This window comes from Camellia sinensis, chromosome 14, assembly GCF_055761805.1.
Source record: "Camellia sinensis isolate YWXY chromosome 14, ASM5576180v1, whole genome shotgun sequence".
NCBI lineage: Eukaryota > Viridiplantae > Streptophyta > Magnoliopsida > Ericales > Theaceae > Camellia > Camellia sinensis.
In genome coordinates, this window is record NC_138974.1 from 73,987,734 (window position 1) to 74,002,490 (window position 14,757).

Consider the following 14,757-nt stretch of genomic DNA (forward strand, 5'->3'; position numbering starts at 1 on the left):
GTGTTAGTATTACGGAACTAAAATTTGTTTGATCAACAAATTTTGAAATTACACTTTTTTTTGGATTTTATTTGTAGTTAAAAAATTTACAAAAAAATCATTCAATCCGATCAATTTCTCATACTCTTTATTAAATTATTTAAATTATAATTTATTCTTAATACATCTTATATTTTTTTTCACAAATTACCTTTTAAAATAAAATCATAATTTATAATACACTCAAATAATAAACAAATGAAAAACCTTAAATTCCTCCAAGTCAGTCTCGCTGATCTCTGCAAATAAGACAATCTTGATGAATTGCCCCGCAACACCCCTGCTATTTCAAATATCACCATAAATACATTTATTTGGGTGTAGTCAATTGATTGAATTTTGAGACATTGTTGTGGATAACCTATCCTTATTTTTGTAAATCTATCACGAATTCATGTGTTTGTATATATATTGGTATTATTGTGTTATTTATTTAACATGGGACGGTGAGTTATTAAGATTTTGGATTGTTTGTATCTATCATAAGTGACGAGAATATTTTTTTTGAATCCCCGACATTGTTAATTTTGTTTTGTTATGTATTTATATATGAACATGATAATATGATAGAAAAATGATGCAGACCACTAATTAGTGGTTGCACTAGGGATGTTGCAGTGGGTCTGACCCACTGCCACATGTGTTTTGTGTCTTAGTTTTTGTTTTTGTTTTTTTTTTTTTTACTTGCCACATTATTAGTGGTGGTGTTAGTGGTAGAAATTTAGTGGTCTGTAGCATTGTTGAATATGATATTAGACATATAAAACATGAAAAATGTTTTATAGCTCGAAAAATTTACCCCCGAATGGCCCTGAAACGACGTCGTTTCAGCAATTCAATTTTTTTTTTCTCTTTCTTTCCTCAAAGTCGACTCCATTCGAGCCCTTAATCTCTTCCAAATCCTCTCATCTCTGTCTACTCACTCTCTCCTCGCAAAATCCTCTCATCTCTCTCTACTCACTCTCTCCTTGAGCCCTTAATCTCTTCCAAATCCTCTCATTAGATATGGGTGTGGACTCGCATAACAGATCTTCAGCTACGGGTGTTGATTCGCATACGGTTTGTGTTGATTCGCATAACAGATCTTCAGCAGAAAAAAAAGTACCACAACCAAAAACTAGGGTTTGTGTTTCTATTTGATTGCTAAGAAAAAAATAGTTAAAATTTGTGTTAGGGTTTTGGTTTTGGCTTGAATTTGTAGAACATGTTTTCCAGATTCCTCAATTATTGATTATTAGGGTTATGATTGTTTGTTAGGGTTTGGGCATTATGGGTTTTGCCTTCAATTTTTGATTGTTATGTTGATTTTGATTGGCCATTATGTTGATTGTTTGGGCATTATGGGATATGTGTTGATTGAGTCAGACATGAGCTAATAGAATTGATGAGGTTTTGATGTCTCAATTTGAGGTTCGGACATACCAATTAAGGTTTCATATTAGAGCTTGGAATTTTGGAAATGTAGAAACTTGAGTTTTTGATTTACTGTTCTTGTCAATATGTTTTTGATTGCAACAAATGTTTTGGGCATTCAAGTTTACTGTTCTTGTCAATATGTAGGATTTACTGTTCTTGAATTTTGGAATTTTGGGCATTCAAGTTTCATTTTGTTTTTGATTTACTGTTCTTGCCAAAATAACAAGTTTAGCTAAGCACAAGCAGTTATGAATTAGAAACAGTTCAATGTTGCCTTGAGTTAAAATCTATAGCTTAATCTAATATGTTTACTAATATATATATATATATATATATTCATCTTCTATTGTAGCAAATGTTTTGAGTTTTTCAATATGTTTTCTTTTTCTTTTTCTTTTGCATATGAAAGTTTCCATGCATGTTTTTCTACCTAATTTGTTGGTCAACCAATTTACCCAATGGCCCTTGAACTCTAATTTCATTCTCAGTCCAGATATTCATCTAAAAGCTCATCTCTAAGGGTCTAGTTGATTGGTTGGATTATAGTATAAAATTGGAATTATTAATTCATAGGGCTAGCCCTGAGTTATTAGGGCCTAAGGCGAATTTTTTAAATTGGGTATGCTCAAGCTGTTCTAGCAATAATAGCTATGTATGTATCATGTCTTTGTTTTCCATTTTGTATGCAGATTACAAAATGGCTTCTTCCTTTAGTAACAATAGCAACATAAGATTGAAACCAAGATTTTGTGATTGTGGGAGAACAGCTGCCATACGTATTGTTCAAACCAATCAGAATGGAAATAAAGGGCGTGTGTACTTTGTGTGTCTATCAAAATATGTAAGCAGTATGGAAATTTGTTTGGAAATTTGTTTGCAAATTTATTAGCCTGATTTGATTAACTGATTGTTATGCATTGTAGATTAGTGAGGAACACTGCAATTACTTCAAGTTCGTAGATGATGATGACGACGACGTGATCTCCAATGCTTGACCTCGTAAATCTATAAGAAGCGAAGAATTTAACGATCTAAGCACAAGGGTTTATGAGATGGATAATGAATTTCAGGAGCCTGGTAGAAGGCTTCGAAGGATGGAGAAGAAATTGGATGTCATGCTTTATGTCATTGTATTTTGTATTGTTTTCTATTTTATGATGTAAATTACTGAGTTGATAGCTTTTGGGGAATTTGATGGATGTACTTATGGATTGAATGGACTTGAATGGACTTGATAACTTGAATGGACTTCTATTTTCAATTATTGTTGATAGGTTGAATTTCTTGTTGAATTTCTTGAATGGACTTCTATGGATTGAATGGACTTGAATAGACTTGATAACTTGAATGGACTTCTATTTTCAATTGTTGTTGATAGGTTGAATTTCTTGTTGAATTTCTTGAATGGACTTCTATGGATTGAATGGACTTGATAACTTGAATGGACTTCCACTTTCAATTATTGTTGATAGGTTGAATTTCTTGTTGAAGTTCTTGTTGAATTTCTTGAATGGACTTCTATGGATTGAATGGATTTGTTGATAGTTCAATACCAGACATGTTGAATTTCTTGAATTTCTATAATAGACTTGTTGAATTATGATGTCAAGATGACAGAGCTAAGTGGAGACCAGACTCTTACTCGCCAACAAAGGACTCTTACACTGCCTAACTATGAGGATGTGGCATTGTTTTTGCGAGTTGATTTGAATAAAGGACTCTTTCATTTTGACAATAGTTACAGACCTTGTCCTCTTGCCCAACAATATATTGGAATCACAGTAAAGAAGCCACTGCAGAGATTCCAGTTGATGAATGATGTTTGTTATGAAAAGTTTACATGCTTCTAGGTCTCCTAACTCTTTAGTGCTGCATTCATGAAGAAAAGGGAATTTTTACTATTGAATTACATTTTTTCTAGACTAGTCCAGTGTGTGTTTCTTCTGGGGCATTGTCTCAGCACACAAACTGCAATGTTTCACATGATTGGTAGTGGTCTAGTTGGATGTTCTACGTAGTTTTTGGTCCTGATGTCAAAAAGGTTAGAATGTTGCTCATTCTTGATATTGTTCCATGGAATAACAAAACCATGTTTAAAAATTTCAATTTTTATGTGAGAATCATGCATCATAGGCCCAGAAAGATATGTGGTGTGTTGTTTTGTTGAAGAGCTAGGGTCCTAATGAACCTACGACCATACAGCTTCTAAGTTTGCATGTGGATAATCAACCCAGATGGAATCTTTTCAATCTTAAGCAATAAATGGATTTATTTAAAGTAACTAAAAATAATAATTCTTTTGAAATGCTTTCCAATATAATATGGAATTATTTCTTTTTGAAGGGATATGCAAATGCCAGATTTTCTCAACCTGCAGATGCCAGATGAATCTCCAGCAAGGAGTGTGTGGATATTCTCAACCTACAGATGTTCTCAATCTCCAGCAAGGAGTGCATGGCTAAACTAAGGACTGACCAAAGTGTAAAACATATCAAATTTTATATAAGGTAATGTATGTGTGTATGCAATTGCTACAAATATAAATATGTTCAAGTACATAGCCCAAAAAAACAGAGCAATCCAAAATCAAACTGTTGATTTTCTTATCCCAAATAAATATGTTCATTCTGCATCATTCTACTGCATCATTCTGCATCAACCTACTTTATGTGCTGCATCATTCTGCATCAACCTGCTTCATTCTGCTGCTTCATTCTGCTGTGATGTTTCATTCTGGACTGCTCAATGCTTCATTCATTCCAGACTGCTTCAATCAACCTGATTAAATATAACCTGTTCAAAACCAGATTTTCAAAATCAAAATATACAGAACTTGACAGAACTTGTTTAGCATCTGAAATTCAACTTGACAGAACCTATTCAAAATCTGTTCAAAATCAAATATAACCTGTTCCGAATCTGTTCAAAACTTGTTCAGAATCAAATATAACCTGTTCTGAATCTATTCAAAACCTGTTTAGAAAAAAAAATACCATAGCTTTACAAACATAAGTTCACAATTTGGGGCTATTGGATCCGCATCTATAATGAAGTCCACAAAAGTAACAATCCCCAGTTTACAAACGAAAGTGATAAATACGATAGTACGAAACTAAAAAAAAATGGAGCATTTGGATCCACATCTATATTCAAGTCCACAAAAGTTGAACCATCTATATTCGTCATTCCTGATTCACTGAAAGATGAGCTTCCAATTTTGTCCACCATTTGCAATGCGCTCTCTTATGTCCCATCCATACAAGGAAAATAATAGGATTGACCTTGCGGCACCTTATGATACATAATAACAAAATATCATTAATAAGTTCAAACATAATGTAATAAATACCATACAAAAAATTGTACTAGACCATGAAACACATACCCGCTCGTACGTATTGTCTTCCATCCCATCCATACAACCAAAATTCAACTTACAAGGTTCACATTGACCCATCTTACGACCCTATAGTAACACACATTGGTGAAAAAGTTTGACAAAAATAAATTCTGAAATTTACATACAAGCAGAAAATAAAAATTATACCTGAACTTTTGGTGCCTTTTTATTCTTTCCTTTCAACCGACTCACTATTTCGTCCACCTTACTCACCTTCCGTTTCGTACACGGACGGCCTCTTCAGTGAGCAACCAAAGGAATAAGCACCTTGCATGTAGCACTAGAAGGTGGCACATTACTACTAGCAGGTGGGACAGTACTACTAGCAGGTGGCATATTACTCGCATAACCAGATTCATCTTTTCTTACTCTTTCCTTGATGTCTCTCAACCCAAGTTGAATGGCTTTGTGTTTACTATCATCGTTGGAAGCAACTTCTATAATTTCATCCAATGTCTTGTGGTAGTTATCATGTACCTTTGCATTGAGGGCAGCCTCGGATTTTGAGTATGTCGTTGGAATGCACGCGTACCCTCTTTCCAAATCTTTTCTCCATCTTGGCATAATGTACTTATCTGGAACCTCATATATGCACCTCTCAATGAGCACACTAAGGGAATGGGCACACATGATCCCCCTAAACTCAAACCACCGATACACACATTGCATTTCAAATTCAGTTGAATTAAAGTATACAACAAATTCAACTTTCTTCACTTTGTCACCCACAAGCACAGCTTTCTTGACATGATAAGTACAAATGGATCTGTCCTCCTTCACAAGAGTCGCATGACAATACAGTAGTCGCTTCAATTCTACTTGAACTTCTTTAAATTTCGCATTTGTGTAGGCTGCACGAAATTGCTTCTCAAACTCATACACCGTTAAGCAATCATACAATTTGTTTCGAGATTTGAAGTCTGCTTTGGTCTCCTTCTCTACCTTACTTCTCAATACATTGTCGTACTGTTCAACAAATTGCTTTAAAGTAGTCTTTGAGTTTACATAGCCATCAAAAAATGCATTCATGCTCTCACTTCGCTGTGTAGTTAACAAGCCAGCCCAAAATATATCTTTCATATAGGCAGGAATCCACCTATGTCGCTCACCATATAATACCCCCAACCACTCGTTGTCATGAAGGCTAAACTTTTCAATCATCATTTGCCATTCCTCATCAAATTCATCTTTTCTGAAAGAATCATAGACTGCATTTTGTAAAGCGAATTTGATGGCTTCATATTAGGAATATCCTCTCAATTTCTCAGGTATTTTCTTCATTACATACCATAAACACCAACGATGTCGAGCCTGTGGGAAGACAATTTGTATGGCATTTTGCATGGCTCTGCACTGGTCAGTTATAATAGCTTTTGGAGGAGTGGCTGACATGCAATTTAACCATTCTTTGAATAGCCAAACAAATGTGTTCATGTTCTCATTAGATAATAGCCCACAACAAAACAAGATTGACTGTCCATGGTGATTAACTCCTACAAACGGAGCAAACAGCATATCATACTTGTTTGTGAGATGGGTGGTGTCAAATGAGACAACATCCCCAAATGCTTTATAAGCTGCCCTACTTCTTGTGTCCGCCCAAAACAAGTTTCGTATGCGACTATCTACATCAAAGTCAATTGCAGAATAGAAGTTTGAATTTTCTTGTTGCATCCTATGAAAATAAAATGCAACTGATTCGGCGTCTCCTACCCCAAGCCTCAATCTTCTAGCATTTTGAATCTGGTTCCTTGCATCTCGTTCATCAAATGTTAATGCCTCATATCCCCCCGCTTCAATAACTATAGAATTAAAATTCCTAGACACCCCTATTCCGGCTTCATCGTTTATTTCTAATCTTCTCTTCACAGGAGTACGAATCCTCTTATTCATTGGAAAATGGCATGAGTCGCTAGGAATGAAATCATGCGTATGCTCAAGCACAACTGTAGTTAACTTATATCTTCCATCCGGTTGTAAAGTCGCTCTTACCTTAGCTTTACAATCAATTTTTGATGACAAATATGGTTTCAGGGGGGTTTACTTCTGATCTTTTTGTCCTCTTCTGCGCCCGAGTACATTCAATTCCAAAGTATTTCACCTTTCCATCCGCTCCAACATTATGTGTTCTGTAAGCTATTGCAAATCCAAGATTTTTAGCATATTTTGCATAAAACTCGTGCACTTCTTGCTTTGAGGTAAAACACATCCCCTTCTTAGGTTCTTCAATTTCACCACTCTCATTTAATGAATGATTGTTCTCTTCTTCCTCAACTTCCTCACCCTCACTCAATGTAAGATTGTTTGAATCAATGTCCATTGTGTGAAACACTCTACTGTAATTTGTATAAAATCAGTAGAATGAAATGCACAAGGTTAGAGACATCACAGATTCACAGATTTAGATTCAGTGATGTTAAACACCACTTACATTTAGATTTAGACATCACAGATTCAGAGATTCACATATTCACATAAATAAGAACCTCGTCCGTCAAGTTATAAATTTAGATTTAGATTCAGTCAATTTATAAATTTATAACAAACATCATTCATCAAAAACACCATTTACATTCAGATTCAGGTTCGTCAAGTTATAAGATTCACATTCATCAAAAACCTGATTCACATTCATAACAAACATCATTCATCAAAAAAGAAGATTCACATTCACAAAAACCTGATTCACATTCATAATAAATCTTATTTTCGTCAAGTTATAAGATTCATAGTTATAAGATTCAGGTTCGTCAAGTTATAAGATTCACAGTAAATGTAAGTGGTGAATCGTATTTCATTCAGGTTCTTATTTATGTGAATATCATTCATCATAAATTCAAAAATCGTATTCCATTCATCAAAATTTATAACATCATTCATCATAACGAAAATTTCTAACAAACATCATTCATCAAAAAACACCACTTACATTCAGATTCACATTTACATAAATAAGATTCACATATTCAGATTCAGAGATTCACATGTTCTTATAACTTCAGGGGGTTGCTTTCATAACAAACATCATTCATCAAAAACACCACTTACATTCAGATTTAGTCAATTTATTTTATTTTATTCAAAAAAATTTATAACTTGACGGACCAGATTCAGATTCAGATTCAGGTGAGTGAAATATTGACGGAGTGGTATTTCGCACCAGATTGACGGACCATATTCAAATTCAAATTCAGGTGAGTAACCATTCTTCTAACAAACAAATATAAATTTATAAAAAGAAAAAAAAACAAAAAAATGCACCAGGTGGGCAGAGTTTTTCGCTGGTCAACGAATAGCACTGACGGTGGGCAGAGTTTTTCGCTGGTCGTCGATGGTCACCCAGGTTGGTAGTGTCAGCACCGGTCAACCTCGGCGGTGGTCGCTATCGCCTATTGTTCTTCGACTGGTTCCTCTCTCTCTCTCTCTCTCCTCTCCTCTCTTTTTTTTTCTTCTATTTCTCGCACGTGGTGTCACTTGACCAATGTTGTTGCAACTGAGCCAAACATTCAAAACTCACCTTTTTCAAATTTGGGCGATTCGAGGGGGGCTCTTTTTGAGCTATAAATCAGAGCTGATAAAACATATGGAACTGGAGTGTCTCGCAAGTGAGTGATGGCGAATATAATTTGGCGCAGCTCTGTTTATTGCTTAGGAACTCATGGGTGATCCACATCGAACAATATTTATTTTGGAGAGAAGAATTGTGAGTTTTGAGTATTTCTTCAGAAAATGTTTGGGAGACCCCACAAAAGAGGACCCCATGATCCTCACTGATGTATTGACCATTGACATATTTAATTTTTTTTGGAAAATTGTGTCTGACAGTGACATAAATGGTTCAGATCATTTTCAGGTTGTGGGAGTTATGTTTTGTGGGGGTCTTTATCATTACTGTATTTCTTCTATTTACAAGTAACAACACTAAATAAATAATTTTTTTGATGATAATGATAACTTTTGGTGAGTGGATTGAAATTTTGAAGTGAGAAATAAGATAAAAAGAAAATAATTAAAACTTGAAAAAGAAAATGAACAGACTTAATTATGAAAAATATGTATAAGTAATAAGAGTGTACCATAAAAAAATAATTTTTTATTTTAAGATTTAATGTATATTATCTTTATTAATAAATTTATATTAAAATAAAATAAAAATAAAAAATTTTAAAATTTTAATTAAATGTACTGAGTTATAAAAATAGAACCACCTCTTTTGATTTTATGTTTCTAGAATTGTCCATCAACATTCTCCTCTACATATTTTTATTGACCTAATAGTTGAAACTGTTAACCCGGTCCAACAGCTCTTCTAGCCCCATGGTAATTTCTTGTGGCTACTTCAGTCAGTAACCATTTCGAATAACCCACCAAATATGTGTTTCTTTTCTTTTTTATTCTTTTTAATATATATACCAAATAGTTGTTTCTTTTGTTTTTTGAAAAAAAAAATATGAAAACATATTTCTTATCTCTATAAACAACAAATTAAAACTAGCAATATTAAAACACAACCCTTTCTGTTTTGCAATGTTATTTATCTTTTTAAGTTTGCAATGTTCCTTTCCTTTTTTTTTAATCGAAATTTGATTCATTGTGAGAGGGAGATTCCTTAATTTGACTTTGGATCGAACTCGTTTAGGCCGGGCTGAATGGGCCAAGCTTGTTGGGCCGAGCTAAGTCCATGTGATCGGCTGGCACCTTGGGTTAAGAATACCGGTCTGGTTGAGCCGGAGTAACTTTAGCCCACTAGCCCGGTGAAATAGCGCACTTTAGTGAGTTAGAAAGGACTTCCGAGTTTGGGCCGACCGGGCAGGAGAGTTGCCAAATTTAAGGAGCTCGGTGGAAGTACTGCGCAGTGGGAAGTAATCAAGGAAATCGGTCAAGAGGAACAGTTGGTCGGTAGGTCATGGTGCAGCGCTGATAGTAGCCTGGTTGGAAGTGCTGCGCGGTTGCACGACATCGCGGAAAGGAAGTTCCGCAGTTCGTGCATTAATTCAGTTAGGTAGTTTTTGTTAGGTGATGTTTAGCTGTTTTAGCGTTGACACATGGGGAAATGTGAGAAAGGAGCAGGTCCACACGTCCCGAAAGGAATGGGCGCGAAAGCGCGCGTAGAAATCATATAAACAAGATCGCATCACCATATAGAGGGATGGTGAATAATTGAACTATGACATTGTAACCTTTCTCTCTTCTCTCTCAAAAGGTGTGCTAACTTGATCGTCGGAGGGATTTTCCGGCAACACACCACCGGGTAGCTCACTGCCGTTGTGTTTGCAGGTTAATCGAAACGATGCGGAGCTTGGATGCGAGGAGTACCGGTGGTACTTGATATTTGCTCCCCGTACATTGGTGTCGTCTGTAGGAAGGAGAGAACAAACACAACCTTATCCTCCAAGCTCATCGGATCATCTTTTATGGTGAACAACGACGAAATACCATTGTCTGTCATCAACGGTATTACCCCAGAGTCAATCCGACGCAGAGACGGACTTCCTGTCGTTCCAAACATGGCGGGCCTGGAAACCTCTCCACAAGGACTCCCTAGAGATCCACGAGATAAGCGCGTCAGGAGCACTGATCACTCACAGAGTCCAAACGGGCTCCGGCGGTGAAGGGAGTCTCACGCTCAACACTTGGAGCACAAGTTGAGGGACCAAGACACCATTATCCGGAGAATGGCGGCAGAGATAGAAGCTCTCAAGCGACAAGTCAGAGGGAAGGGTGTTGCTAGAGTGGGTGACCATAGTGAGCGCACCCAACCCCGCCGCTCAGGCAGCCAGAACCAGCGACACATGCCCTCTCTCTCCATCACCAGAAGCTATGGGGTTAGAGACTCTGACCCGCCGGCGGAGAAGTCATGCGCACAAGACAGCAGTTACCATCCCTCACGTCCCTCGACGACTTCAAAATATTCCTACTCCACTCGATCGGAGGACTTGAGGGACGTCTTGGAAGAACGAGCGCGCCGGCGTGAGCCTCAAAGGGTGCCGGCACTCCAACGGTTATGTTACGGGGGTCACGCCAGTGAAGAGGTCGTAATGCTGCCTCCCTGATCGATTGTACCTATCCCTTTGGACAAAGATTTGGCAAGATTGAGCGCCACCCCTTTCTCCCTTGAAATAGAGACCACACTGCTTTCGGTGGGCTTTCATCAGCCCAAGTTTATGCTCTATGACGAAAAAATCGATCTGTACATGCACGTAAGCCATTTCCGACAAATTATAGCTGGATACAGGTGTAACGATGCTCTCATGTGCCTTATTTTCCTGTCAAGTTTGGGCGAGTTAGGCTTGAAATGGTTTGAGAGGCTTTCGGAGGAAAGCATCGAAAGGTGGCAGCAGTTGGCGGAAGCATTCGTCACTCAATTCAAGACAAACACTAAAACGTCAAAGGAAATTGACCACCTCCTGAGCGCCAATATGGAGTTAGGCGACTCCTTCAAAGCATACAATGCCAGATATTGGGAAACCTTTAACAAGATCCTTGATTGCCTGACCAACCTGGCAATCACCCAATATAAGCGCGGTCTCCCAGTCGGATATAGACTGAGGGACTCACTCACGATGAACCAACCGACTTCCATGGAGCTGTTGATACAGCGCATCAACGAGCACATCTGAGTAGAGGACGATACGACTGCGTCCACCGTGAAGACAAATCTGGTGGCAACAGACAAAAAAGTGACTGGAAAAGTCCATGTGGTCGAACAGGAGACAAACCGTCCAAATGACCGCGCAAGGGAATCAGATTGTGTTCCGGATCGTAGAAACCAGGGTAAAGGTCGCTACAACGACCGAGCAGATTATCCCCGCAATGATGCGGCATATGTAAACAGAAAGTTGAACGCTTGGACGGGCATCACCATAGTTTTTAAGATCTCAATCTATCGCATACTTAGTGAAATCTGCGATGAGGTTTACGTCTAGTTTCCCGCTAAATTAGGCGTTGCGCAAAGGGGCTTCAATCCTCGATACCGCTGCACATTTCATAGGGAGCGATGGCACCAGACGGAGGATTGCTTGCCCCTGAAGCAACACTTGGAGGAGTTAGTCGCCGCCAGTCACTTGGACCGTTACATTGAGTGGGGTGTCAGGGCCGCGCACCATGCACCGGCTGAACCAGGTGGTCTGGACGACCTAGAAGCACCCCCCCAAGGAGTGGTGAATGTGATCCACGGTATAGTAGAACAGCCGCGGGTATGCGAGCTCTGGGGGATGATCAAAAAAGCGGAACATATGAGAGAAGTCTTCTCGGTCCAGCCTGCGATCAAAAGAGGCAAGACCGAGGAGAAAAATGTGTTTAGCTTCTCAAGCAAGGATCTTGAGCGCATTCAAATGCCGCACAATGACGCTCTGGTGGTCACCCTTCGCGTCAAGGACTTTGATGTTAAGCGCATTTTGATCGACCAAGGCAGCTCGATTGAGATCATATACGACGCCTTCAAGCAGCTCAAACTCAAAGATACAGACTTGGCTCTGGCAACTTCGCCACTGGTTGGTTTTAACTCACAACCGGAATGGCCAGTAAGAAAGATAATCCTACTGGTCAAAGCCGGATCCGTGGTCAAGCAGGTGGACTTCTGGGTGTTAAAGGTGCCGTCCACATACAATCTGATCCTAGGTAGGGGATGGCTTCACGCCATGCAGGCGATGGCATCGACTTAGCACCAGGTTATGAGGTTCTCCTCGATTACGGGGGAAGTTAAGGAGATTTAAGGCGATCAAGTCATGGCTAAGCAGTGTTTCGTGGCAATGAATGGGAGACGAGCAGCCAAAGGCTTCGTGCAGATGATCGAAGGCCCGGAAGATCAAAGTGTCCTGGATGATGTGGGCACTAGGGCCGAGGAAAAGGCTATTGAAGATTTGGTGAAGATGCCAATCGGCACAGGGAATCCTGACAAGTTCTTTCTGTTGGGATCGAGCCTAACCGCCCAAGAACGGACCGAGATAGTGGAATTCTTGGTGGCGAATATTGAAGTATTTGCATGGACACCATACAACATGTCTGGCATCAATCCAAGTTTTATTTGCCACCAACTCAATGTCTTCTCGGACGCACGTACTGTCATTCAAAGAACGAGAAGATCAGCCCCTCATCACGCCGAGGTAGTTGCGGAAGAGGTCAAGAACCTACTAGAAGCTAGGGCAATCCAGGAAGTGCACTACCCTCAGTGGGTTTCAAACACGGTCGTGGTACCCAAGAAGAATGGAAAATGGCGAGTTTACGTTGATTACAAGACGGTCAACCGAGCTTGCCCTAAAGACAGCTTCCCTTTACCCAGAATCGACCAGCTAGTAGATCTTACAGCCAGACACAACTAGCTCAGTTTCTTAGATGCCTATCACAATTATCACCAGATCGTCATGCATGAACCCAACCGCTAGATAACCTCTTTCACGACGCCGAGGGGATTGTGCTGCTATAGAGTCATGCCTTTTGGTTTGAAAAACGTCGGGGCGACTTTCCAAAGGATGGTAACCAAGATGTTTGCCCCTTTACCCGGCCGCATGATGGAGGCTTACATCGACGACATGGTGGTCAAAAGCAAACATCAGGCCGACCACCTGTCCGACCTAGCTGAGGTGTTCGTCATCCTTAAACAACACAATCTTCGCCTGAATGCATCAAAGTGTGCCTTCGGCATGGGGTCAGGGAAATTCCAGGGCTTCCTAGTCACCAACCGAGGCATCGAAGCGGACCCCTCACAAATCAGAGCCATACAGGAATTGAAGCAACCCAACTCAGCAAAGGACGTGTCATATCTTGTCGATATGGCAGTCGCACTTAACCGATTCATAAACCGATCATCAGATCGTTGCCGCCATTTCTTTTGAGCCTTGAACGCCAAGTTTTCATGGGACGAGGAATGTGACAGGGCCTTGGCCGAGCTCAAGACGTATTTGTCTTCCGTCTCACTCTTGGTGATAGCTAAGCACGACAAAGAACTCTACCTTTATGTGGCTATTTCTCAACATGCAGTTAGTGCAGTGCTCGTCCGGGCAGAAGGAATCCAATATCTTCTAATCTTTTACGTGAGCAAAACCTTGCTACCGGCAGAGTCGAGGTACTGGCCGCTAAAAAAACTTGCTTTGACCCTAGTGATGGCCTCCCAAAAATTGGCGCACTACTTTCATGCTTACACCATTGTATTGTTGACCGAATTCCCCCTGAAAGCCTTATTTGAGCGGGCGAATTTCTCTGGCCGAGTTCTGAAGCAGGCAGTCAAATTGGGGCAATTCGACGTCAAGTTTCAACCCCGAACCGCCGTCAAAGCCCAAGCATTAGCTGACTTTGTTGCTGAATTCTCGCCTGGAACTCACCCAGTGTGCCCGGTGGATCTTACCGTGGCAGCCGGAGTGAAAGAGGTGAGCGAAACGAAAATTACACAACAGAGTGATGTTGGCAACGCGGAACTTGGGTGCCTGTCCGCAAATCCATCAGTCGGAGGTGTACTTCAGCCCAGCAGTGCGACGTTGGATTTGGGAATAACAGGTCAAGTTGTTGGATCCGGCGCTGCATCGCCGAGGGGGGATGAAAACACGTCTGCTATTATCGTCCGTGACAGGCTTGTAGTAGAAATAGTCGAGCAGCCGAGCGACTGTGATCACCTCAACCTTCAAGAATCGCAGGATCCCTCAGAATGCTAGAAACTATTCATTGGCGAAATGTGGAAACTTTTTGTAGATGGCGCCTCAAACCGGCATGGCGTCGGGCTGGGCATAGTTTTGATCTCACCAGACAGTCTAACCATCGAAAACTCTATCACGCTCGGATTCCCAGCGTCAAACAACGAGGCTGAGTATGAAGCGCTGCTGGCTGGACTTAAAAGCGCTCTCTAATTGCACGCATCCGAGCTAATAGTCTACAACGACTCCCTACTCGTTGGAAACCAAGTGTCTGGA

At 39.8% G+C, this 14,757-nt stretch overlaps 1 protein-coding gene and 1 long non-coding RNA gene across 2 annotated transcripts; one reads left to right on the forward strand and one right to left on the reverse strand.

Moving 5' to 3' along the window:
- The first annotated feature begins 820 nt into the window (after nt 1–820).
- LOC114294729 (uncharacterized) lies at nt 821–2,719 on the forward strand. The gene is made up of 3 exons (XR_003640592.2): nt 821–1,161; nt 2,145–2,296; nt 2,379–2,719. It is a non-coding gene; the product is annotated as an uncharacterized LOC114294729 (long non-coding RNA).
- A 2,376-nt stretch (nt 2,720–5,095) lies between these two features.
- LOC114294751 (protein FAR-RED IMPAIRED RESPONSE 1-like) lies at nt 5,096–6,748 on the reverse strand. Its single transcript, XM_082905005.1, has 2 exons — nt 6,157–6,748; nt 5,096–6,063 (listed from the first exon to the last, which is right to left on the reverse strand). Exons 1-2 carry the CDS (start codon nt 6,746–6,748, stop codon nt 5,096–5,098), a joined length of 1,560 nt encoding a protein of 519 aa, XP_082761131.1.
- Between the last annotated feature and the right edge of the window lie 8,009 nt (nt 6,749–14,757).

Excerpts from the sequence above, each read along its gene's own strand:
- LOC114294751 (XM_082905005.1), bottom strand. The coding sequence starts at position 6,748 with ATGAATAAGAGGATTCGTACTCCTGTGAAGAGAAGATTAGAAATAAAC. Across the intron at positions 6,064-6,156 it reads CTTCCCACAGGCTCGACATC|TCTATGATTCTTTCAGAAAA; the intron begins GTTGGTGTTTAT and ends TACAAAATGCAG.